The sequence below is a fragment of the Uranotaenia lowii genome, chromosome 3, assembly GCF_029784155.1.
Source record: "Uranotaenia lowii strain MFRU-FL chromosome 3, ASM2978415v1, whole genome shotgun sequence".
NCBI classification, from domain to species: Eukaryota; Metazoa; Arthropoda; class Insecta; order Diptera; family Culicidae; genus Uranotaenia; species Uranotaenia lowii.
The window spans coordinates 309397437-309422987 of record NC_073693.1 but is presented as its reverse complement, the minus strand read 5'-3'; the positions used below and the strand labels follow the sequence as shown (position 1 = coordinate 309422987).

The 25551-nt window shown below is 39.6% G+C and overlaps 4 protein-coding genes across 7 annotated transcripts; 2 read left to right on the top strand and 2 right to left on the bottom strand.

The window, feature by feature from the left end:
• The first annotated feature begins 82 nt into the window (after positions 1-82).
• On the top strand, positions 83-14645 carry LOC129757596 (achaete-scute homolog 1). 3 transcript variants are annotated; one of them, XM_055754870.1, is made up of 5 exons: positions 232-239; positions 569-762; positions 13692-13842; positions 13923-14134; positions 14204-14642. In XM_055754870.1, exons 2-5 carry the CDS (start codon positions 651-653, stop codon positions 14338-14340), a joined length of 612 nt encoding a protein of 203 aa, XP_055610845.1. In that variant the 5' UTR covers positions 232-239; positions 569-650; the 3' UTR covers positions 14341-14642. The 3 variants fall into 3 exon arrangements, with proteins under 3 accessions (XP_055610844.1, XP_055610843.1, XP_055610845.1); XM_055754869.1 differs by having other exon boundaries at positions 83-762; positions 13926-14134; positions 14204-14645; XM_055754868.1 differs by having other exon boundaries at positions 83-762; positions 14204-14643.
• Positions 14646-14765: 120 nt separating this feature from the next.
• Positions 14766-17420, bottom strand: LOC129751733 (mitosis initiation protein fs(1)Ya). Its single transcript, XM_055747400.1, has 3 exons — positions 17281-17420; positions 16997-17218; positions 14766-16734 (listed from the first exon to the last, which is right to left on the bottom strand). Exons 1-3 carry the CDS (start codon positions 17296-17298, stop codon positions 14923-14925), a joined length of 2052 nt encoding a protein of 683 aa, XP_055603375.1. The 5' UTR covers positions 17299-17420; the 3' UTR covers positions 14766-14922.
• On the bottom strand, positions 17416-19538 carry LOC129751734 (RNA-binding protein 48). The gene is made up of 3 exons (XM_055747401.1): positions 19199-19538; positions 18900-19050; positions 17416-17723 (listed from the first exon to the last, which is right to left on the bottom strand). The coding sequence occupies exons 1-3, from the start codon at positions 19322-19324 to the stop codon at positions 17416-17418; spliced, it is 585 nt and encodes a 194-aa protein (XP_055603376.1). The 5' UTR covers positions 19325-19538.
• A 710-nt stretch (positions 19539-20248) lies between these two features.
• LOC129756987 (regulator of chromosome condensation) lies at positions 20249-25115 on the top strand. 2 transcript variants are annotated; one of them, XM_055754070.1, is made up of 4 exons: positions 20249-20617; positions 20683-21084; positions 23470-24285; positions 24351-25115. In XM_055754070.1, the coding sequence occupies exons 1-4, from the start codon at positions 20579-20581 to the stop codon at positions 24585-24587; spliced, it is 1494 nt and encodes a 497-aa protein (XP_055610045.1). In that variant the 5' UTR covers positions 20249-20578; the 3' UTR covers positions 24588-25115. The 2 variants fall into 2 exon arrangements, with proteins under 2 accessions (XP_055610045.1, XP_055610044.1); XM_055754069.1 differs by having other exon boundaries at positions 20253-20617; positions 20708-21084.
• The last annotated feature ends 436 nt before the right edge of the window (positions 25116-25551 follow it).

Genomic DNA, 25551 nt, shown 5'->3' with positions numbered 1-25551 from the left:
CCCCTCCGGGCAAAATGATGTGCATTGGAATCGCATATAAAAGTCCTGCCAACCGCCACTGGTGCTCGCATTTAAATTGAACACTTCCGGTCGGTTCCATCGTCCTAGTTCCTGGTTGCGTTACATCCATTGAAAGGAAAAGGATTATTTTCCCGTTGAAACCCATAAATTGTGTACATCCAATGGATAAGATTTGTCGCAGTCAGCTACCGGATTCATCATCATCCCCCACCCCTCAGGTGCCTGTGAATGTTATTTATGGCTGTCGTGATCTAAAGTGATTAAGAAGCTTATAGTGACTGAATTGGTGTAGATATCCACTATTGATTAGCATTAAAGAAAACTAAAATCAATTAAAAGTGCTTGCTCTCGAGTGATTTTAACCCTCATTAATATTCAATCTACTTATCTCCATTGTCTGCTTACTTTGGAAATTGCTCGCTGGAAACGGGATTTATCTTAACGCGACACGTGTGCTTCCAACAAATAAAAAAAACCTACCAATATATTAACATACAAAATTTGAAACGATGATGATGGCAACTGTCGGCATGTCGGCCTACGATAGTGGGCTTAATTTTCATAGCTTCGATGAGGATTTGATCTCGGATTTGCCCTCGTGTGTGTATGCAAATCATCACCAGCTGGGAATGGCCGCTGCCGCCGCCAGTACGGCTTCGACCAGCGGGGCCGGAAGTTCCAATCTGCGGCTGAATACCAACAGTCTGCGGCAGATTCAGCATCAGTATCTGCATCATACAGGTGAGGAAAGAAAAATCTTGTGCGGAGTATTTAAAAAATGGGAAAAAATCGTTCAAAAAAGAAGGATCATCTCTTGATCTCCTGATTGTAATCGTTTTGATTTAAAAGTTTCGTTTTAAATATTTCTAAGGATAAATTTTAGATTAGGTCAAAATCACAGTTGTACACAACTCACAAAACTTGTACACGGTGAGTTTCGTAGAAGGGCTTAAAGAAAAAAAAAATACAGTAACTTTAATTTTTGCATGGGCAGAAAGAAGAACTTTTCCCGGTTCATTTCCACCAAAAATTTAAATATTTGGTCTGTGAACCCCCCCTGCAAAATTTTGTTTGAATTTTTTTTTTAAATCTTTGAAAGATAGGTATATACATATATTTTAAGTGTATTTTAATTTCAGAGGTGCTCATTCTCTTAGTTCTAACTTTCAATATTTTTAAATAGAATTGGTAGCTCAAATATCATATAAAAAACTTTGAAAAATGTTCAAAATTATTTCAAACTAGTTACAGAGCAATTAAAATGAAGAAAATTGTATAAAAATATCTTCTAATCCTAAAATATAAAAATCAGCTGGCAAATTATCTGAAATTATTAGATTTATCTGGAATAATTTGAATCCATTTGAACCTATTATCTCTATAGATATTCTGATTGTGGAAACACTGGAGGGAATTTTATTAAAAAAATCTCAATGATTAAAAAATCAGTTAATACTAGGAATCGATAAAACTTTTTTCTTATTTAATTTTTGGCATTTCGGCGAGTTGTGAAAATTCAAGGTAGAATATTTAGAAAGAACATGAAAGTATTATAGGTGGAAAGATCAAAGCTAGAGCGCTTTGGGTAGAAGAAATTGAATAGTTGGTGAAAATGTGAGCAGGGCTTTTGTTTTGTGAACAGCTTTTGAACTACTTGCGTGATTCTTTGCCGCTCGCCGTTTCAATGTTGATAGGAAGCGATGAAGAAACCCATCGCATTCCTACCCACAAAACAAAACAAACAAAACAAAAGCCCTGCTCACATTTTCACCAACTATTCACGGAAAATTATAAAAGGTAAAATTTACCGAGATAGCCAAGGTAAACGATCGTGAAAGCCAAAAAGGTAGCTTCTACCTCTTCGAGGTGAAACTCACCTCACAGCGAGGTAAAGTTTACCTGAATCGAGGTTGGAAAAAAGGTACAATTCACCGAGAAAAAAGGTGAATCCAAAAAAGGTAAATCTTACCTCGTAGCGAGGTGAAGTTCACCAGAATTGAGCTGAATAAAAAAGTATAATTCACCTAGAAAAAAGGTAACACCAAATAAGGTAAAACTTACCTCGTAGAGAGGTGAAGTTGACCTGGATTGAGCTAAACAAAACGGTACAATTCTTCTCGAAAAAAGTGACTATTCGCCGAACCCGTGTTGCTTTGTGCATAATATGTGAAAATTGGAATAGAATGGTAAGTGTTTTCTTAGATATCATTTTGTTGTGCTGGTTCTCGTCATAATACATTGCTTTTATTTCAGATCGACCCATAGAGCTTATAGGTGTATTCCACGTCATCCTCCAGCCGGAAAAGCCGAACCTGACCGGATTAGCCGAACAGAGGAGGTCATGAATGTACGCAACGCAGGAGTATTCAGCGGCCATTTCGGCTCGGAAGAACGCGGAGCCGAATTACCAGTCCCTATTTATCTCCAATAAATATAATTTTTGATAAAATTTTGTATTTTTTTAATTCTTATTGAAGAAACGAATCAAACCAACCAGCATTTACCTTTTAAATCAGTAAATGGGAAAACGGTATTATTTACTATTTTGCTAGGTGAATACGAAAAAGGTAAAATATACCTTTTTGCTAGGTGAATTGAAAAAAGGTATAATTTACCTTTTTGCTAGGTGAATGAAAAAAAGGTAAAATTTACCTAGAAAGAGAGGTGGAAAAAATTCACCTCGCAAAAAGGTAAATTTTACCTTTTTTTTATTTTCCGTGTTCAATTTCTTCTACCCAAAGCGCTCTAGCTTTGATCTTTCCACCTATAATACTTTCATGTTCTTTCTAAATATTCTACCTTGAATTTTCACAACTCGCCGAAATGCCAAAAATTAAATAAGAATATATCCCAGCGGCGATTAAAATAAGATAACATAAAACTTTTTTGTGATAACACTTATCGTGATACGATCTGGAGTAGAAACATTTGCTTTAATTTAATTAAGCTTTTAAAAAATTAAGAAAATCAATATTCAAAAGTAAACGATTCGTTAAAAACAATTTTTGAAGAGAAATCAGTTTTTTTGCTTCTCCTGAGTCAAATGTCTTAAAATCCCATTCGCACTTCAGACTCAATGCTAGTCACTACAGCACTTTATTTTGACAAAATGAACATTATAAGGCTGGAGTGCTTTATAAAACGTTTTATTTCTATTTTAAGACCAATTTTAGTAACCTTCATGTATACTGTGATTCTTCATTTTATTCAATAAATAAACATTACTTTTAAGGTTAAATAATCCTAGCTTCTACAGTTTTCAACCCACTATATGATTATAATAATCTCTTGAACTCTTTGTTTTTGTTACGACTCGCGAGACGAGGATGGTCGGAGGCAATATAAAATAGAATTATGAACGCGAATCGTACGAATTAAAAGTATTTATTACTGACTAATTAAAACGTGTTCTTAGTCACTTGGAGAACCAGATTCAAGTGAGGTGGTGACGTCAACAGAATGACTGGCAAGCAGTCATCTGAGAGCCGAACGGTTTCGATGATTGTTCCAGTGTTCCCAACATCTCCCTCGTTAGAAGAGCTGATACGGATCAAACCTAACGGGCGGTCTTCGAACCCTCAAGGACCGTCGAGGAATTTGTGCTGGTGTTTGGTATTCATTAGCTGATTTGAAATCCGAAGACGATGATGGGACCACAGAAGATGTAGACAACATGGACGATGATGAACTAGACGATAACGGGGACAGTTCCAGATTTTCTGCGGTGGATAGCGACTGCGGCGAAACCCACACTTGACCGGACCGGCCAGGAAGCGGTGGTGATGCTTGTAACGTCGTTGATTGTAGAGACGAACCTTTTTGTGAATCAGCGACACTAGCCGAAGCTCCGGAAGCATGTGTATCAGGCGAAGGCAGATCCCAAGCACGAAGCAATATGTCCAATGGCAATTTACGTTGGACCGGGTCGACTACTGGCTGGCTGAGGAAATTTTCGCTATTCGATCTCTGACGCATCTGGTTAATATGAGCGCGAACCATCTTTTCATCTTGCACCCACACATTGTACATAACGCGACCTATGCGCTCCATGACAACGCCAGGTTCCCATCTCCACGAATTCCTTGCATGTACTTTCACGTAGACTTTACTTTTAGGCTCAAATGAAGCTACTTTACCGTCGTCGATGTTGCTAGTTGTTGACGGTATGGATGGTGGAAGTAACAGGTCTAAATTGGTTCGAATTTTTCTTCCAAACAAAATCTCGGCTGGTGACAAGTTGTTTGGAGCTGATGCGTTTGGCGTTGTTCTATACGTTAGCAGAAAAACGTCTAGAGCTTCCGTTATACTTCCTCCTCCTTCTCGGATTTTTTTAATAGCTCTTTTGAAGGTGTCAACGTACCTTTCGGCTTGGCCGTTGGATTGTGGGTGGAATGGTGCAGTTGTGACGTGGTCAATACCGTTTTCGATGCAAAATGTAGCAAATTCTCCACTGGTAAATTGGGTACCATTATCACTCACCAACGTACATGGCATACCCAACCGAGAAAATAAACTTCTGAGAATTGCGATAGTAGCGGAAGACGTGATGGATTTGGTGCGTACAATTTCTACCCATTTACTGTAGGAGTCGACAACCAGTAAATAATATTCACCTTCGATAGGGCCAGCGTAGTCTGTATGTACTCGCTGCCACGGAACCGTCGATTTGGCCCATGGTAGTGGTTGCTGTTTCGTAGGACTTTTGGCAACCGATGCACAAGGTTTGCATGTTGCCACGTAGTTTTCAATATCGGCATCGATTGAGGGCCAATACACATAGCTTCGAGCAATCGCCTTCATACGTTGAATGCCCGGATGATCGCAGTGTATCTGGCGAAGGCATCGTTGGCGGTATTCCGAGGGCATTACGAGTCGCTCAGCGAACATTACACATCCGTCGATGAGGGAAAGTGCTTCCCGTCTGTCAAAGAAACGACGAATCTCCGAATCCGAAATGGCCGATTTTGACTGAGGCCAACCTTGCCGTATATAGTTGGCAACTTTTCGTAACACTGAATCGGATTGGGAAGTTCGCTGGACAACTCTAAAAGAAAGAGGAAGGATTTTTAGCGTATCTAATGCGATTGATCTTACATCATTTTCCACTGCAATGCTGGCTACGATGAAATCTTCGTCGGGTTTGGCATGATTTCCAATGAGTCGGGATAAAACATCTGCGTTCCCAAACTTTTCGGTGTTAACGTAAATGATGTGGAAATCATACAGAAGAAGCTGGAGAGCCCACCGTTGGAGCCTGTTGGCGGTGTACACAGGGATTCCGGATTTGGATCCGAAAATGCGCAGGAGCGGTGCATGGTCGGTTTCCAGGATGAATCATCTTCCAAATACCATTTTGTGGAATTTTGTTGTGGCATAAACAAGAGCTAACCCTTCGCGATCCGGCTGACTATATTTTTGCTCCGCTGGGGTTAGAGCTCGTGATGCATGCTGGACTACCTTGATTGATCCATCTGGAAATTTGTGGCTGATGGTGGCGCCAATGCCAACGGAAGAGGCGTCCGCTGATACCACAATCGGGAGGTTTGGGTCGTAGTGTGTGAGCAGAATGTCCGACGAAAGGATCTGCTTGAACTTGTCGAACGCCGTTTGACACTCCTTGGACCAGATGAATTTCTTGCCTTCTTTCAGTAGATCGTCCAGTGGGTACCGGAGAGTTCGCATGGCCGGAACGAATTTGCCATAATAGTTAATGGCACCCAAGAATGAGCGAACCCCGGATACGTCTGAAGGAGCTGGCATGTTGCGGATGGCTGTGATTTTGCTCGGATCTGGACGAATACCATGTTGATCGATGAGATGTCCCAGATACTTAATTTGGGATTGGCCGAAAGAGCATTTTTCCAGCTTGATGGTGAACCCAAATTCTTGGACTCGTTGCAGAAAATGTTGCAGGTTTCGGTCGTGTTCGGCTTCGGTCTTGCCGCCAACTAGGACATCGTCAAGATACCCTGAAGTGCACTCCAGTCCGGCGAGCATGGTATCCACAAGCTGTTGAAAGGCCCCTGGAGCAGCTTTCACGCCCGGGGACAATCGATGGAAGCGGTATAAGCCCCGGTGTGTGTTGATGGTCAGCATTTCCCTCGAACTTTCATCCACTTCTACTTGCAGGAACGCATCAGATAAGTCGATCTGGCTGAATAATTTGCATGTCGCCAGTTTGGAGAAGATGTCCTGAGGTAGTGGGAGTGGGTACTGGTGTGGTTGGAGTGCATTGTTGAGTCCCGTCGAATAATCGCCGCATATTCTGATTGTTCCGCTCGCTTTCCTGACGACTACAATCGGAGCCGCCCACTCAGAATACTCGACAGGAGAGATTATGCCAAGTTTCTCCAGCCGGTCGAGTTCGCTGTCGACGATGATACACATGGCGTATGCCACCGGTCGTTTTGGCCGGAAGACAGGAACACTTCCTTCCTTCAGTGTAAGCCTCACCTTTGTTTTTGTGCAAAGTCCCGGAACATCACTGAACACGGTAGGGAACTTTTCTTTCAGGGACTGTACGTTGGCTGGTCCACTGGTAACTTGATTGCAAAAACTTTCCATGGGTAAGGACGACAGGTTGAATGCCTCGATAATATCGAGACCGAGCAAGTTCAGCTGCTGCTTCACGATGTAAAACCTTCCAGTACGAGTGACACCATTTATCGTGACATCACAGGAGAATTCTGATTGGAGCTTAAGTGGTTTTCCGGAAGCTGTTGATGCTGTAACCATCGACCTGCGGCATTCTGGTTTCCCGATGAGCTGCCATGTAGCCTCGGACACAATACTAATGTCAGAAGCTGTGTCCAACTGAAGCCTCACTGTTTGGTTGTTGATCACGACCGGGACAAACTTCCTTCTATGACGCACATTTTTCACTTGCAGGCTTCTCGTTGCTGGTCGAAACTTATCGCGTTTACCAGAACGTTTGGCCTTCTTCGCACTAGAACAGTAGCCATCTTTGTGACCAAATTGGCCACAGTATGTGCACTTATGCTTGATGAAATGGCAATCGCGAGCATAATGCATGGAGCCACAGTTCCAACATGGAGATGCTGGTCGGGATCCACTTTCTTTACTGGAACGCGGCGGTGAGAATGAAGGTTTCGGAAATCGTTTCTCAAACGTCTTCTTCCCCCTGATCGCTCGGACTGCTGCTGACGATGAAGCACCCTCTATCATGGCCGCATCGTGTTTGATGTTGAGCAACCGTTGGCGCTCGTCCGAAACTTGTTCCAGACTGATATCGTTCCTCTCTTCGATCCTGGAGAGCAACCTGGTTCTCATTTCCGCGTCGTTTTCCGCCTTAAGGCCACACACAAACTTGAGACATTTGAACTGGTCTTCCGACATCTTCCCTAGTTCAAATTCTACACACAGTCTATTCACACGACACGCAAACGATTTGTAATCCTCCGAAGGTTGCTTGGATACCTGGAGACATTGGTACCTCCTACTTATGATGGATTGAGGAGTGCCAAATAAACTTTTCATCCGGGTTACTGTTTCGGAAAAACTCACATCTTTAGGTGCCTTCGGGAGGATATAGCTGGTGTATCTGTCGTGTTCAGACGTTCCGATCTTGCGAAGCAGCAATCGAACCTTGGCGCTGTCATCAAGCCGAGCTGCATCCCTGGCGAAGAGATCTTCATAACGAGTGAACCAGGCTGTGAAGGTTATGTTATGCTCAGGCTCGTAGCGGAACTCTGCTATGCTGTTGGCCAAAGATTCAATCACGAGTTCTAGGTTTGTCTGATGTGCAGGTGGTGTAACTTCCTGATGTTTCTGGAGGAGCTGTGTGATGACCGACTGCTGTTGCTGTAGCTGGTGCAGGATTTGGGTGAGCACTGGATCCGCGTGGTACGGTGGTGTGTGCTGCTGGAATTGTTGCTGCTGGAGCATTGGTTGACGGAGGAGGTGGTTCTGCGGCGGCTGGTGTTGAAACCCCGCTGTTCCCGATGCTGTGGGCGGGTGCTGTTGAAAACCCGGTACCACGGAATTTCCCGCTGGTGTTGATGTGCGCGGAACGTGATTTTCGGGAGACATGGAATGGTCTTCCATCCTAACCTCAACTTCGTCCAACTGATCGACGCAAAACTTTCGCGATTATCACCGAATAACCGTCGGTAAACCGATTTCTCGTCGCCACTGTTACGACTCGCGAGACGAGGATGGTCGGAGGCAATATAAAATAGAATTATGAACGCGAATCGTACGAATTAAAAGTATTTATTACTGACTAATTAAAACGTGTTCTTAGTCACTTGGAGAACCAGATTCAAGTGAGGTGGTGACGTCAACAGAATGACTGGCAAGCAGTCATCTGAGAGCCGAACGGTTTCGATGATTGTTCCAGTGTTCCCAACAGTTTTAAATTGAATTTCAAAGTTTTTAAGATTTTTTTTAAATGGACGAATCTAGCCCAAAATTGTGATGAATTTGATATTATTCCAAAAAATGCATTTCTATCTTTTTCTCGACCCTAAATTTACAAAAATCAACAGTATTGTTGACAAAAGTGAATTGCAAATGATCGATACACGGAAAATAATAAAAAGGTAAAATTTACCGAGTTAGCAAAGGTGAACGCTCGTGAAAGCCAAAAAGGTAACTTCTACCTCTTCGAGGTGAAACTCACCTCACAGTGAGGTAAAATTTACCTGAATCGAGGTTGGAAAAAAGGTACAATTCACCGAGAAAAAAGGTGAATCCAAAAAAGGTAAATCTTACCTCGTAGCGAGGTGAAGTTGACCTGAATTGAGCTCGATTAAAAAGTATAATTCACCTAGAAAAAAAGGTAAATCCAAATAAGGTAAAACTTACCTCGTAGCGAGGTGTAATTGACCTGGATTGAGCTAAACAAAACGGTACAATTCTTCTAAAAAAAATTAACTATTCACCGAACCCGTTCATTGAGGTTAAACTGTTTTGTCATTCTAGGAACAAGTTTTGCTTTGTGCCTAATATGTGAAAATCGGAATAGAATGGTAAGTGTTTTTAAATATCATTTAGTTGTGCTGGTTCTCGTCATAATACTATTGATTTTGTTTCAGATCGGCCCATAGAGCTTTGAGGTGTATTCCACGTCATCCTCCAGCCGGAAAAGCCGAACCTGACCGGATTAGTCGAACGGAGGAGGCCATGAATGTACGCAACGCAGGTGGATTCAGCGGCCATAGCGGCTCAGAAGAACGCGAAGCCGAATTACCAGTCCCTATTTATCCCCAATAAATATCATTTTTGAAAGAATTTTGTATTTTTTTAATTCTTATTGAATAAAACAATCAAACCAACTAGCATTTACCTTTTAAATCAGTAAATGGGAAAACGGTATTATTTACTATTTTGCTAGGTGAATGCGAAAAAGGTAAAATTTACCTTTTTGCTAGGTAAATTGAAAAAAGGTAAAATTTACCTTTTTGCTAGGTGAATGAAAAAAAGGTAAAATTTACCTCGAAAGTGGGGTGGAAAAAATTCACCTCGCAAAAAGGTAAATTTTACCTTTTTTTCATTTTCCGTGTAGCAAACTAGCCTGAAGATTTTTTTTTAAATATTTCGTTGGAGACCAATTGAAGGATGTTGGACTGTTGTTATTCATGTATCATTGAATTTCATTAAACCAGAATTAGTTTGCCAAGATAAACACTTATGAATGTTCAAGTTACATTTTGATAGCTCCAATTACAACGAGGATATTCCAAATAATAAATTTCAAATAAAATTTTCATCCCTAAAATAAGTTTTTCAATTCAAATCACTAGTCTTTCTAAGGGTTGATTTTTTTTTATGTTTCAGAATGACAAAAACTTGAATAAAAATGAAATACAATAAATATTTTACGAAAAACATTGGAATTTCATTGCACTGGACTATAAATCTTAAAAAAAAACATATCGTATGGGGACTCACCGACAAAATATGTTAATTTTGAAAATAAAAGGCTAAATTTTTAATTTATGAAAATATTAGAGTTACTGTTTTTTTTTCTTTTAAACATCTTCTAGAAATACACCGTGTGTTATTTCTTTCAGAGGCAAAGAAAAAAAATTTTATTTTATGGGAACTCTAAGGAATTCAAAAATGTTTCATGTTGCATCATTCCTTTTCTATGGATGCTCCCTTAAAGCTAAGGCAAAAAAGATCTCTGCAGAGTTCTAGATGAATTTATTAACATAAATTGCTATAATAGCTCAAAATCGCTTTATCTCTTTATTTTCAACCGCTCTGGGCAAACTGAGGAAAGGAGTAAAGAGCATGTTCCTTGATTGCAGAATATTTAAACGACGTTATCTTATAAATGCTAACACCACCAACCCACAGAAAGTGTACTATGTATGCCGTGATCGGGATTCGATCCCATGACCGTTGGCTTAGAAGATTTGAAGGCTCCTCTATCCCCCGGACGGCGTCGCAATTGAAGATACTAACTAGAGATGTACCAAAAAGTGGTATTCGGCAAACGGCCGAATACCGAATATTGACGTTTTCAACTATTCGGCAAACGAATATTTGGTCGAATGTTCCATTGAGTTTTTAATAAAAAAAAAAAACAAAAGAGATTATTTCATTTTCGTTCTATATGTTTTTGAGTCGATTATTTTCACCCAGATGATATTACCAGATGATGTATAGCAAAGTCTTTTTCAAGTAAGGGTCTCTCATATTTTTAAGATGTCATCAATAACTTTAATGATATCAGATGACATGTCGCTTCTAGGGCGTCTATTACCAAAGAGATTGGTTTCCTGTGAAATCTGGGACAAAACATGTTTTTAACAGGTGCCAAGCAGTTTAAATATAATTGCTTATTTGATATTGTATATCTAATTCGTGCATTCGAATTTGTGTAAGATATCTTCAAAATAGTTGTTTTAAAAGAACGATGATCTTTAGCCTATAGCATACCATACTTTCTATCATACGCATCAACGTGATCGGGCAATTCAGGACAATTATTGAAAAATTTGTTAAAGCAAAGGGCAAATCTGCAAAAAAAATCTAGGCGTTATTCTAAAACATACAACAGAAAAAAGAGGCCCGGTTTTTTTAAAGTCATTAACAATTTCTACGAATTTCCAAATTTTTAACCTATATTTGCGAAATAAATTCGCTAAATTGTTAGATAACATTTGAACGCCGTTGGTGTACCTTGATAAAAATAATTCAAAACTAAGAATTGAAAATTACAAATTAAAGTTTTTCAAACTCGAATCAGCATTGAGAATGAATGAAATTTTCAATTCTGAAAATCTATTATAAAACTTAATCACAGGCTAAATACTTGTCATCAATAACTAAATTAACATTTTTATCCTGAAGCATACTATCATTAAATAGTATGTTTAAAAAATGTAAACCTTGAGTCTTTGAACACATTTAAAATTTCAAGAGTGGTGCTTGCAGCCAATATTTACCAAAAGCACACAAATTTTGAACGAAGTATCAGTAACGGACATATTTTTATTTTCGATTAAGAGTTAATCACCGTTGATTTATTTTTTATCAATTTGAAACTTTAAAAGTACACGGTTTTAAAAAACTTGTAGTTGTACAAGTTAAAACCTGTTACTGATTTTTACTGGTCAAGAAGTAGCTCATTTTATGTCACATGTGACATAAAATGAGATTTTTAAATTCTCCATATACATAAAATTCTGAAGACACACACGAAATTTCGCTTGATGTCATGAATTAGAAAATTTTTTTCCAGGTGTGAGGAGCATAATTGTTGAAGATTAAAATATTCGACTACATAAATTTTAGTTTAATTTTACCTCATACTTCTGGAGTTTGGAAATAATTAGCTAAATCTGGGGAATGTCTTAAAAAAGCTTGATAATTTTAAGAAAATTTACTTCCCTTTACTTTTTATTTTAAAAGCTTTTCTTTGCCTAAAAATTTATAAATTTTCTCAAATTTTCAAGGTGATGGAACATTTTTAGAGAAACATTAGGGTCAAAGAAAAAGAAGATCATAAGCCGTAAATAACCAGAATTTCTCGACAAAGATACAACGGCCCACCGACAGAAATTGAACGTGTGTTGTCGGTGAGCCGTTGCATCTTTTTCGAGAAATTCTGGTTATTTACGGCTTATGATCTTCTTTTTCTTTGACCGTCATGATTCTCTAAAATTTTCAATTACCTTGAAAATTTGATAATTTTCAGGTACGAAATGTACCAACACGGAATCATAAGATTTGATTAAATTATAAACAATCTGCTATTTAAATACGTTCAAATATTTCACTTGAACATCATGCCAATTATTGATTCAAGCTTTATATGGATTCAAAATTTTCTTGATTCGTTTGCCAACGTATTAAAATTGATGCGCCAAGTTAGAAAAGTTGACGATCTAGAAAAAAATCCATGCACTTAATGGTAATCAGAAACAGATTTAAAAGAAAAATCCAAGAGTTCGAAAAAAAAACTGTTTTAGGTTCGAAGTTATTTTCGTAAAACTAATGTTCAATGATCATTCATAAATTTTGATTTTTGAAGGTTCCCGACCACTGTACTAGACTGAGTAGATTTGGGTTCATTTTCGAATTTCTCAAACCCTGGGGTCGTTTAGGTTAGAAATTCATCTATGATTTTTCGCAGAATTTTTAAGTAACGTTTACATGATTGAATTTGAACTTTTAGGATTGTATGGGAAAATTGAATATTTTGTACTGAAAAATCAACATCATTTTTGTTTCTTTTGTGGAACCAAGCCAAGCCTAGGGGCCATTCACATACCACGTGGACAACTTAGGGGGAGGGGTGGTGTATGAAAATGTCCACGCATGTCCACGGAGAGAGGGTTGGTGGTTTGGGCCGTGTCCACGTGGGCATACATACTTCCAAAATATTTTCTAAAGGTGGATAAATATTAAAAGGTTCAAATCAAAATCTTTCAATTGCAAAGCTTTCCAGTTTTAGTTTAAACAATTAGTAGTCACTTGAAAGCCAGTGATAAATATGATAGAATTATTTTATATTGGAAATGCTAATTCGTTTTTTTTCATAATCAGCCATTTCAAGAACAAAAAACCAAAAAGTATTCTTTTATAACTGTCAAATAAGATTTAGAAATAAAAACAATTTCAAATCTGGATTTCAAAAATCTCTTTTTTCTGTCCATGGTTTTTGATCCAATTTATAAATCTCTAAAGGAAATTTTCCGCTAAATAACTTTCTTGAAAACAGTAACTTTGTATATTATTAGGCAAAAAACTTATTACCTGTTTTACAGGAGTATGTCTTAAGGTATTGATAAACAATAAATTCAAATGACATGCAGCTAGCAGTGATGTCATTTGAGTTTATTATTTTTCAATGCCAAAAGACATACCTCCATTCCACACCTAATAACTTTTTTGTCTTATGAGATACAAAGTTACAGTTTTCGACAAAGTTGTTCAGCAGAAAAAGAAAAGAGATATGATAAATTGGCACAAAAACCATAAGCGGACTCGGTTCCACAGAAGATACAAAAATGATGTTGATTTTCCAGTATAAATTATTCAATTTTCCCATAGAAACCTAAAAGTTCGAATTTATTCTTGAGTTTTAAACCAAAACGCAGTGTTTTAGACCCCAGAGTTTGAGAAATCCAAAAATGACCCGAAATCGGCTCACTCTAATCCACATTATGGTTACACATTTTACTTCTTTTCTTCAGAATGCCTGGACTCCCCGAACTCGGCAAGTCCGTCTTTGGCCACATCTATGGGAAGTCACCCATACAATCCATCGGCCCCGTACAAAATCCAGCGCCAACAGACGAGTACGGTCCGAGAGCGCAAACGTGTGATGCGTTCTGCTCCCAACGGGTATGTTTGAAATTTTCTAAAACCTTAAATTGTTGACCCAAGCAATTCTATGAGTATTTCCGCCTTTCTTCTTTCCACAGCAGCATAAACGCCGCATTTGATGAACTGCGTGGCCACGTGCCGACATTTCCGTACGAGAAGCGTCTCAGCAAGATCGATACGCTTCGGCTGGCCATAGCCTACATTGCACTGCTCCGTGAAGTTCTTGAGGCCGATTACGATCCCTTGACCTACGTTGAAAAATGCCTTCGAGGAGAAATTAAAACTGACCGAGCCAACTGGAATACGAGTGGTAAGAAAACTGCTAGGTCTTAAGGAAACGAAATTCTTAAATTGATTTCTTTTCAAAATTTATCAACAGATTTGACGGCGCGGTTATCGTGGATCAACTGGGAGAATTTGGGAGTGCATCCCGGTCGGCGCACTATCTTGACCTCGCTTGCGTTGGGATCTTCATCCGAGAGCTACAGCTGTGGGCCTCCGCCTCATTTGATTTGAGGAGACGCCCCGAATCTACCAACTCTGATGGGATACCCCAGCAATTGGTAGCCAGCGATTGACCAAGTCTTCCCTGTTCCGAACTAAAATAAAAATGTGAAGAGTAGCGCTCACTAATAATCCCTGTACTCACCGTCTAGTCCTAAGCGAAGTTGTAGTTTTATCGATTGAATTAATGTGATATTTTTGTTTTCATTCGGGTTTTTTTATGATTTAGTTATTAATTTATCAATGAATAATTAAAATGTATCTAGTCTGTTTTTAAAAAGCGTATTTGTTAACACAAGAAACATAACTCCTTTCAATGCAGTACTGAGAATTGTAATTATAAACGGAAGTGGTAATAAATTTTATCTTATAAACTGAATTTCTATGTGACCTTGGCTTTCGTTTTCAGTTTCCAAAAATCAAGAATACATCCAGCAAACATTTCACATTTTTCCAAAACAAATTCGTCTTACGTTAGTTTATTATTTCAATGATATCTCCACAGTATGGCACTATTATTGATAAAATATTACAAAAATTACATAAAAAGCTAACTTTCACCCTAACGGGTTATCGAATAAAATTTATAATTGGTTAATAAAAATCACTTCCGCTGTCGCCCATGTTCAGTCTCATCCTTTCGATTGGTTGTCGCCCTTGGATGCGTTTCCGTTTGGCAATGGGGCTGGATAAAGCACGGCCACTCATTCCGCCTGTTTCGTAGGGGCGACTGTACAAAGTGTTAGCCCGGCGCCTTTTGGCACTGTACCGGTTGGCTGCCGCGGTGTAGTCGTCCGAACCAGATGATGAAGTTCGTTGAGAAACGAGCGAGGTCGTTGCTTGAAAACGATTTTTCAGATACCCCGCAAAGGAGGCCGCCGTTTGAACCAACGTTGAGGATGATGATTTAGAATTTACGCTTCCATCTGACTCGCTACCAGTGCCGGACAGTTCGTCTTGGACGTCCGATCGAGAAGCCAAGCGAATCACGTTGGAAACTATGGTCCACAGCTTACCAGTACTTGGCGGAGATTGGGAGTGTAATTTTAGCTGTTTGCATGATCGTGATCTGGCCGGTGGAAGGAAGACTTCGTCCGAACTGGAAGCGTCACTATTTTCGTCATTGGTAAATGAATCGTATTTGGACTCCTGAAGTGCTGAACAGCTCAAACTTCTCGGCGGAGGAGCACATGGAGTGGCCCAGATCTCACGACTTTCGTCTGGACTTGAATCAGCCATAGTATTTCTTAGCTTTGTTAGGTCTGGAGTAGCGAATGAAATCACCTTCTTAAGCATACCGTTTGAAATGCGAGGTGTGTCCTGATAATGACTGGGTACAGGTTTTAACATGCCAGCTTCATCGGATATTCTGTGATTATCTCGATTTTCTTGGTCAACGTCGTTTCCAGCTGTTGGATTTGTACCTTCTAGCGTTGTTGCACTGGAGTCCTCACTACGATATTTTGAACTCAGACGAACCATTTTTGATGAGCGATTAGAACCTGATGATGATTCGCTGGAAGATCGTTTGAGTGCTGGAGTCGTTCTAAGATCTAGCGCTTCTTTTACTGGGGAGTCTATACCGCTGTTCATGCTACTGCCTTCTGTTGTATTGAAACTCATCTTGCGCTGGGTCCCGGGTGCTACCATTTTACTGTAGTATCCATGCTGAGCAATTGCTCGCTGGATGCTACGGGACATCACTTGTCTCAAGGGGGTGGCCGCCACTTTGGATCGACTACGTATGATAGCTCTAACTTTTTTGATCTCATAGGAAGTCGGCGAAATGGGTGTTATGTCATTGGATCGGGAATCAGACTCACTTCCGCTATTGCTATGAATACTGGACACCTGTCCTATTGCACTGTATGACTCGTTTCCTACCGTTTTTGTCATGCAACCGTAAACCATCGGAGTAGAAGTAGTTCGTACTAACTTTTTCCCCGGACTGTTGCTTACCCCAGTCGAAGCATTCACAGCCGAAATGTTACCCGTTGTGCAAAGCATACTGTCAAAGCTCTGGCGACTTTTGCGCTTCCACCGAAGATTGATCATGGACAACGGGGTCAGCAATGCTTCATTGATGTCGTCTGGCGCTTCAGAGATCGCATTCAAATCTTTCGACACCTGTGGAGTCGGCGCCATCAAAGGACCTTTGATTTTTATAGCAGTTGCCGGACCATGTCCACTTTTTTGAGTGGCATCCGAACGATCGGTGGAGGACGAAGAATTATCAATTAGATTTTCCTTATTTTCTGACTCAACTGAACTTATGCTCCCATCGACGCATTCGACCTGGACAATATGATTTCTCTCTAAGTAACAAGTACTGTCTAGATTCTGATCGTTGATGTTACGATGGAGGCAACGCATTATTGAACTGAAGTCCGAAACGTGAGTGAATACCTAAAACCGTTTTAAATTATTATGTTCTTATTCAGCTTCAGATTTTGTCATGCTATTAATGGATGATTGATAAATGTCATGATATTTAAAGAATCAGGTAGTATTTGTGATAAACCGCAAAATTTTTTCGAGAGATTTGCTGTTAAACCTTGTCTACTGCTTATTTTTTTGTATTAACATTTTTTTCATACCAAAATGGTTGTCTGAATCTCTAACGTTGAAAAACTTTTCATGTGGTCAAAATTTGTTGAACCATACTAACCTTAGCACATCGATTGCACCGCAGTGGAAGATGTTCCTTCAAAATGTGATTCACTAGAAGATTGCCGGGCGTTATTTTGGTATCGATTCGCAGCGGAAAAGGTCGTCCATTGCAGATGTAACAGATCTGCCGTATAGCCCGCATCTCCTGATGGTTGTTGTCCTCATGTTTGATCCGACATTTTGTACAGCAGAACACCTGCGAGCACGTTTTACATTGCACCTTGTGGAAAAAATAAATTATAGCTTAAAAGACAATTTTAAATAAACTCTAATCTAAATTACTTCTGGTGGCACCTTCATCGCTTTTGCTATTGCAGTTCCTGATGGATGGTGCAAACAATGGTTCCTCACGTTTTGACGTTTCCAATCTCAATCTATTGTTCGTTGCTGCTGAGCTATAATAACGCGAAGATCCTCTCACGGAAAGTTTGTGGACTTGAACCGTTTGTTTGGGACGACGCCACTCGAAGAAGCACTACTACCGTCAGGGTCGGTCGCTTTGTGATCACGCTTGGGTGTATTAACGCGGAGTCTGAATTCTACCTCTTTTCGTCGTTTGAAAAGTTTTTCCCGTAGCTCGGTAACTGTTTCCCGTTCCGGAGCGTACGACACGTGCAAGATACCGCCGTAGAAATTGCGGGCGTCCAACAGCTTTTTGGCCCTTCGAGCGCGTTCAAGTTTTTCAAACTTCACATGAAACACGTCGGTAAATGCTTCAATTTTGACTGGAAAACGAAAAACGAATAATTCATAGCATTTTGATTTAAATTGCATTTTTTAAATAAGAACATATAAAAACTGGACGCCTGTCAGCCGTCTAGTGTTTCGGAGATTAATCGCTTTGTATTTTTTCGAAAATGCTATATGAAAATAACAATTCATCAAAAATTTATATAATATTTTAAAAATATTAGGAAAAGAAAATCCGTACACGTTTATTTATTCAGAAAGTAAGCCCTATTTTTTTTTTAAATTCTAGATTAATACTCCTTCTGAGTGATATTGGAAGGATTAAGTGAAGCTATGAAAAAAAGTTCCAATTACGTAAATTCTCCATGTTCTGACAGTTGTTTAAACTTTGTGAAAATACTGTGCATGTTCGATTTGGATATCTAAAACAACATTACTCAGAATTGTATCGAACATTACGAGCTACATTACAGCAAACCGATAGCAGAAATGAAATTAATTGCTTAAGAATTGTTCTTCCTACAGATATCTGAATAGCTAAATTTGATATCTGCAATTCTGAATTCAACTTTCTGAATATTTATTAATCTAGAATTTAAAAACGTTCTGAATAACTAAATGTGCACGGATTTCTTTTCCTAATATTTTGAAAATATTATGTAAATTTTGGATGAGTTTCATTGTTTTTTTTCTCATTAATACGCAATCTCATTCCAGTAAAAATAAATTTATTTTATTTAAGATAATTTTAACCAAAAATGCTTCAAATGTAACGAAAGTAAATTTTACAAATGGTAATTTGGCATAATGGTCCTTTGGTATAATAGTCGATTAACATAATGATCATTTGGCATTATGACACAAAATGGAAGGTGGTGCTTTTAGTTTTGACATATTCGATCATTTGAATAAAAGCTTATTGAATAAATAAATAACAAATCTCGAAGCAAAAATTAAACAAAAAACCTTTAAACTTTCCCCAAAGAAAGAAGATAAATGATTCAAAGTTGTCTATAATTCCTTTTTTAATTAATTAATTAATAATCCCCTATTAGGTATAGTTTTTATTTGACCCGCCTGTTCTTCCGTAATTTCAACGAATAAACTCAATTTAATTATAATAAATTCATTGTAAAGTTGATAGTATCCCTCCCTATGTAGGTAAGTACCTAAAAATAATACATAGTTAACATGAATGACACAATACTTACCACTTCCGGTTTTCTTTAGGGCTTCGGTAACATTCTGCACCTGCTGTACTGTTCCGTATCGGCTTAGCTCGTTTCGCAATTCTCGGGTCAGGTCGATCTGAGGAACACCAAACACTAGCAAATGCCGGGACTCGTTTGCCACAGAATAAGCCTGAAATGAGAAAAACAAATTAACACAATCACCTGATGCTCTTCCAAGGACGAAATTGCGTTTTAATTTAAATGCAAAATTCTTTTATCTTCTGACTTCTGAATAGTTCGGTGTTGTAGATAGATCATTTTGAAACAATTTATTTTACCTTTACAGCTGTAAGTTTTCGGGACTGACGATACTGGGGACGATTTTTACAGTATGCCTGCTGAATGTGGTGGCTCAACAAATCACTTTCCGCTGTTTTCGTGCTTTCCGGATCACTGCTCCTCATAGCTTTTCCTTGTTGTGATCATGTGTCGACCAAGGTCACTCACCGGTGGCAAATTAGCAATTGCGTCCACTACTCTGGTTCCATGCCAGTCGTTGCGGGTACCTGAACGAAACCAGGAAGCGATATAAAGCACACGAGACGTCTTGGTGTTTTGATAATGGTTTGAGGGCAGCGCGAGGATTTCACATATCAGGATGTGCGCTGTCGTCGGAAAACTTGCGTACGGCACTGTGACACTGAAGTAAACTACCTTGCAAAACTGAATAAAAAAATTTAGATAAAAATTTAGATAAAAATTTAGAAAATATTTCAAAAGGTTAGATTTCGGAAAATTATCATTAAATTTTCCAACTCTGTAAGATGTACAGATTTTGTATTTTAAGTTTTAATGCAATGTTGCATAACGTAAAATTTGTATTACAATTACAACCAATAAATACAATAAACACAATAAATTCTAAAGATACCATGCACACTTCGTTTCAAAGTTGTCCTGGAAATCCTGGAAAAATGTATTATATTCTTTAAACAATCAGGCTTGATTTTTTTCTCCACACAAATCCTTTTTTTGAGCATGGATACAATATAAATTCTCGTTGTTGTTTTTTTTAAATATTGTATTGAATAATAATAATTATATTTCGAAAAAGTTTATTTTGGGAATGTGCGGAGATTTGAAAATGTTATCTATCCAAAGACTTTAAAAATGATTTCGAAGAATATTCATCTCAGTGTAGATCCCAGTCCATTAATCGGAAAGCTAAACCGGAAACCCATTTTAAGCCATTTATTTCTACGCGTGTAGCGTGCATGACAGATGAATGCGCATGCGCATCATGCGCATGCAACGGAAGCGAAACAGAGATGGAAAATCAAAAAAGTTTACGGATTGCGCGCGGAAACCGCGGAAAGGGCGGAAAGGACGGAAAGTTGATCGACCAACCGGCAGTACGTGAACTACGAAGAAAACGGGGCAGAAGCAGAAGCAGTTTGATCACGCTGAAAATTTCTTTCAAACGTGTCTCGGCCTTCGGCAAGTAACCAACCCGAAAAACCGTTATATACGGATACCAAGTGATGCTAGATTGTAGTTATCTGTTGAAGCAATAGTTTGTGAACCGTTTTCAATTGAGGGAAGTCGAGTTTATTTCGCCATAAGTGAAATTAAAATTATAACCTCAATCGGGTGACGTAGGCCAGCAGCACCAAAAATGGGACGCGGTCGACCGAAGCGCGAAAACCCCTCCAACGGGGATGCTCCTGCTGCTAAAATTCCCAGAACCAGCACAAAATGTGAGTATACATGAGAGCAACGTTCGGTCCCGTTTCCGGAAAATAATACCTTTTCTAAAAGATAGCTTCTCTACTTCTTCCACGCCGTAGATGAGCTACAGCTTCCCACGTTGCCTAAGCTGTGCGGAAATGTGCTGTCCTGCGGCCAGGGTGAGGTTGGGCAGCTGGGCCTCGGCGAGGACGTGATGGAAAAAACCCGGCCGGCTCTGATTGACGGGCTGCGGGATATTGTGGACATTTCGGCCGGAGGAATGCACAACCTCTGCCTGACCCGAAAGGGCGAGGTGTTCTCGTTCGGATGCAACGACGAGGGAGCCCTAGGCCGGGCAACGGCCGATGAGGAGGGTTCCGAGTTCATTCCACGCAAGATTGAGCTGCCGGCACCGTGTCTCAAAATATCGGCCGGCGATTCACATTCCGCATGTTTGCTGAACGACGGGCGGGTCTATGCCTGGGGGTCGTTCCGGGTAAGACGCTTTTCTTCGGGTTGATTGATTCTTATCTAAAATAATACTTTAAATGATTTTAACATAACATACCAAATTTCTATCGAATAATCATTAAACATGCTTTAAATTTTCAATCTTACGAACAACTAAAAGATTTTGAAATTGCATGTACCTATTTTAGTTTACAACGCCATTTCGAGTAGTAGTTCTTGTCATTATTACAATAATTTAAATCAAATTTTACATTTGAGGCTTGAATAACTAAAAATAACTACCTCAATTATTATTACCCAACTATTATTTCGATTTTCCCAGAAAACATACATATTTCACTTATACATTTTTCAACTGATTGAGTCTTTTTAATGGTTTAATAAATACTAGGGAAAATAATTTCCGTTACAGTGAAAATATTCAAAATGAAGTCGTATCTGCCTGTCATCTCTATTCTCTAGTTTTTTAAATTGCATTGGAATTTATTCTTGTGAATACGGCTTATTTATCGTCATTGGGATGTTTATAAAGAAGATATTATTAAGAAATCATATTGTTGCTCTATTAATTTGTGGAAAATTTTATAAATACTTTCTACTATGTAAATTAAGTCAAATGATAGAATCCTTATCTATATTAGGTACAAATTTCAGTTTTTGAACTACAGGTTATAATTTTCAAGTCAAGACAAAGGTCGTTCGAGGAACATATATTGAGACTTAAAAAACTGACAGTAGTCCAATAAGTCCTTTTCGCTTCCAACGGAATTTAAGAATCGAACAGCTGTTGAACCAATTTTTTTCATTCAACAAAACGACAGTTGCCAAATGAAACATTTCCCGCCCAAATTCACCGCACAGCTAGACAAGAGGCAGCTAAAGGGAGTTCTGGTTTCCAAACTCTCAGGTGTTCTTCCAGGTCCAACGAAGCGCATTTCCTTATTCGTGTTCGGCCTGTCTAACAATTGCCTCTTTTTCCTTCTACTTCGTTGCTTTTCAATTCCTGCCTTGTAGTGATAAATTAGGGGAAACTTTTCTTACCGTTCTTTTCTTACCTGTCGGAGGCGCATCGTCTGATTTAAAATTTAAAGGGACCCTACACTTCTTTGTCTATTCCTTTTTCGTTCAACAGTCAGGACACATTTTCGACTGTTTGAATGGAAGATATCCCCTGCCAAAGGGAATTTCTCTAATTAAGATTATATTCTTGAGCCAGGGATCAATTTGGCTGCCTACGTAAGATAACGTTTGCTTTTTTCCCCCTTCGCTTGAAGACAACAATTAACTATCGTTTGCAAAAATCTACTCTTCACGGGTTTGAGTGCATTTCGAAACGAGTTTCTACCCGTGAGAAAACAAGGGCTAGGTAGCTAATTTGATGCAATAGGTAGAATCGCCGCCTGGAAAAATTCCTTTAAAAGCATGATCAACCTCCTGTCGTTGTATCAGTTATTGTTGCAGTGGTCTTCCGATAAAGATTGTTTTACAAAAATTGTTTAGAATGGGCTATGGTTATAGGTAAGATCTTCAGATTTTTTTTCTTTAACAATTGCATAACAACCTTGGTTAGCTCAAATGGTTAAAGCAGCTGTGTTTGTATGAAACAGATCAGAATGATGTTGGTTCGAATCCAACCCGAGGTGTCTCGTAAAAGTGAAGAAAAAAGGTTAACAGTATTTCATGATTTACGTTCTGCCCTCACACTAAATAAAGTAGAATATGGCATATTTCGTCTTATCAAAAAATCTTTCTTCAAATTTTATACCGCAATATTTCTGCTTCCAGCGAAATACGATTCCCCTCACCATCGGTAGAGATTCTTAAAAATGGGCTTTCCAAGCTAGTGTTAATCTTGCACTTGGAGCACCCCTACGAGCACTCGTTGCTCCTTACTTCTGCTTCGGGAAGGTCTGAGACTAAAGCCTGCAATAGATACCTCAGCAAGGTACCCTCTTGGAAGGGGGAGCTTCGCTACCAGAAAAACAACCCAGTCGGGTTGACTTTAATTTTGCCATCATTATCGATGTATACCATTGTCCGATGGTAACCATCATAATTATCGATGAGTGCAATTGTTCGATGTCACCCTTCAAACACCGAAGGAACGCATCGTCCTATTGTACCCATGGTCAGATGGCGGGTTAATTGAGAAGTGACTGGCTAGCACTTTTAGTACAATCTGCGAGCTGTGTGTTTGTCGAGGAAGGTTAGCCTTTTTTTAAAGCAAACTAACAGAACTCAATTCAGACTAATCTAACATTAGCTTACGCCCGGAATAGCCTATCGAGAGGGGGAAGTATCGAGCTTGACTTATGCGGAATGTTTTCAGTACGGTGGGTTCTTTAATTTGTTGGGGTTCAGGGAAGGAAACGTTAAACTAATCGCGTCTTACTTGGTTTCTCGTTTCCAGGATTCTCACGGCAACATGGGTCTCACGTTGGAAGGTAACAAACGGCTCCCGATCCAGGTCATCCCCGGTATTCGATCGGTGGACATTGCCTCCGGAGGGGATCACTTGGTCATCCTAGCAGAGAATGGACACGTCTACACGGTTGGTTGTGCCGAACAAGGTCAGCTAGGACGCATTTCAACTCGGGCCGCATCAGGTGAATCGCGAAGAGGCAAAACCGATCTGCTTCAACCGGGTGTGGTGACCCTTAAAGGTAAAAAGGTACAGGCCGATGCCATATGGGCTTCCACATATTGCACCTTCTACAAAGACCACAGCACGGGGCGAATCTTTGCCTTCGGATTAAACAATTATTGCCAGTTGGGAATCCCCAATCCTAGCGAAAACGTCGTAAAACCGGTATTCGTACCGGAACTCACCAGCTTTACAGACGTCAAAAGCATCACCGGAGGGCAGCATCACACGATGGTCCTCAAGAATGACGACAAGGTGTACGTTATCGGCCGCAAGGAGTACGGTCGATTAGGTCTAGGGGAAGTTAACGCCGATGCCATAACACTGACACCAGTTGAAACTCTCGCAAACCGGAACATTGGGGATATTGCGTGTGGCGAAAGTACTTCGTTTGCAGTAACCGACAAGGGAGAGGTCTTTGCTTGGGGAATGGGATCCAATCAGCAGCTGGGAACTGGCAGTGAAGACGATGAAACCAGCCCCGTTCAGATCAGCAGCAAACAGGTACAGGGTAAAAAGATCCTCAAAGTTTCCAGCGGCGGACAGCACAGCTTGTTTCTCGTGGAGGAGAAACCATCGAAGGTAAGCTCTTTTAAACAAAAAACCTTATTTCACGGTTTAGATCTAATTTCAACTATTTCTAAAAGGATCCTACACCGGTTCCGGAACCGAAACCCGTCAAGGAGTCCTCAAGCGGCAGCAACAGCAAGTCAAGCACAGAACCTGAACCCGAATCAACAGAAGATAGCACGGAGGACAAATCGACAGACGCCGCTGCGGAAGTTCCAAAAACTAATGGAACCGCGCCAAAGGAAAACGGAGATGTCCCAACCACCACTGCTTCTACCGGTGGAGGAGGTCGAGGTCGCAAACGGAAGCTGTGAGCAGCAGCTGCAATCTACTCGACTTGTTAGGTTTAGCTAGTTAATCGACTTAAACAGACAAATCCCCATTTGAACTTTTTGATAGTTTAGAGATCCCGATACTGCACGCCATTTTCAATCGCTCACAACTACTAGGATCTTTCACAAAATTTGATCTAGCCTGTCACCTGTTCAATTTTTGTTGCACCTTCTTATTACATTTTGCACGCTGTCGATGTTTCAAGTTTCATAACTATCCGTTGGTTTTTCTTTACCTTTGTACTCTATACTGATCATCTCGCTACTTACCGTTACATTGGAAATCATGAATTTCATATAACATAAAAATTTTAGGCTAGTGAAAGGATGTGTGTAGGCAACAGGACGGAATTGACGAATGATAGGGAGATAGAGAGTATTGAATGTCAGTAATTATTGTTTTTTTTTCTGCCGTATCCGCAAGGGATATATTTCGAAATTAACTTATTTCCAACCCTGTTTTGGCTGTCTGATGAGATTCAAACAATAAAATGTTGAATAAAATAACAAGTCCCTAGTTATGTTTTTTTAGAGAAACGCCTAATCAAAAGGATACTCCGCCCGCAGACAGCGATTCACAAATACTTACAGTTTTCGTGTCGTCACCACACATGTGCACCAAGTTTAACACCCATACAACAATACGGATTTGACGTTTGAGTTGAAGGTTCGGATTTTCATTCGTAGAGAGATCTGGCCAGATTTTCAGGAAACTCGCAAACGCAAATCGGGCCTTTATGATCCGGGTTTCGATATCTTTCTTGGCACCACCATTATTATCTGGCTACCAAGATACCGGAAGCACTCCCACTTTCTCAACTTGTTGCCCAGCCACCACGAAATTGGAAGGACTTTCTGTGTGGATTTCACTTGGATTTTTCCGACATTGAATTTGAGACCTGCTGCTTTGGAGCTTTCGGTGAGGTCAAGGTCGTTTAGCTGCTCC

What these genes read in the sequence shown, in the direction of transcription:
- LOC129757596 (XM_055754868.1), top strand. Translation starts at nt 531, where the DNA reads ATGATGATGGCAACTGTCGGCATGTCGGCCTACGATAGTGGGCTTAAT. An exon ending in TCAGTATCTGCATCATACAG is followed by an intron (nt 763 to 13,691) that starts GTGAGGAAAGAA and finishes TCTTTTCTTCAG; the next exon opens with AATGCCTGGACTCCCCGAAC. An exon ending in AGCCAACTGGAATACGAGTG is followed by an intron (nt 14,135 to 14,203) that starts GTAAGAAAACTG and finishes ATTTATCAACAG; the next exon opens with ATTTGACGGCGCGGTTATCG.
- LOC129756987 (XM_055754069.1), top strand. Translation starts at nt 20,536, where the DNA reads ATGGGACGCGGTCGACCGAAGCGCGAAAACCCCTCCAACGGGGATGCT. An exon ending in TCCCAGAACCAGCACAAAAT is followed by an intron (nt 20,618 to 20,707) that starts GTGAGTATACAT and finishes TCCACGCCGTAG; the next exon opens with ATGAGCTACAGCTTCCCACG. An exon ending in ATGCCTGGGGGTCGTTCCGG is followed by an intron (nt 21,085 to 23,469) that starts GTAAGACGCTTT and finishes TCTCGTTTCCAG; the next exon opens with GATTCTCACGGCAACATGGG.
- LOC129751734 (XM_055747401.1), bottom strand. Translation starts at nt 19,324, where the DNA reads ATGAGGAGCAGTGATCCGGAAAGCACGAAAACAGCGGAAAGTGATTTG. An exon ending in GAAAACTTACAGCTGTAAAG is followed by an intron (nt 19,051 to 19,198) that starts GTAAAATAAATT and finishes TTCTCATTTCAG; the next exon opens with GCTTATTCTGTGGCAAACGA. An exon ending in CCTAAAGAAAACCGGAAGTG is followed by an intron (nt 17,724 to 18,899) that starts GTAAGTATTGTG and finishes TTCGTTTTCCAG; the next exon opens with TCAAAATTGAAGCATTTACC.
- LOC129751733 (XM_055747400.1), bottom strand. An exon ending in GGTGCAATCGATGTGCTAAG is followed by an intron (nt 16,735 to 16,996) that starts GTTAGTATGGTT and finishes AAACGGTTTTAG; the next exon opens with GTATTCACTCACGTTTCGGA.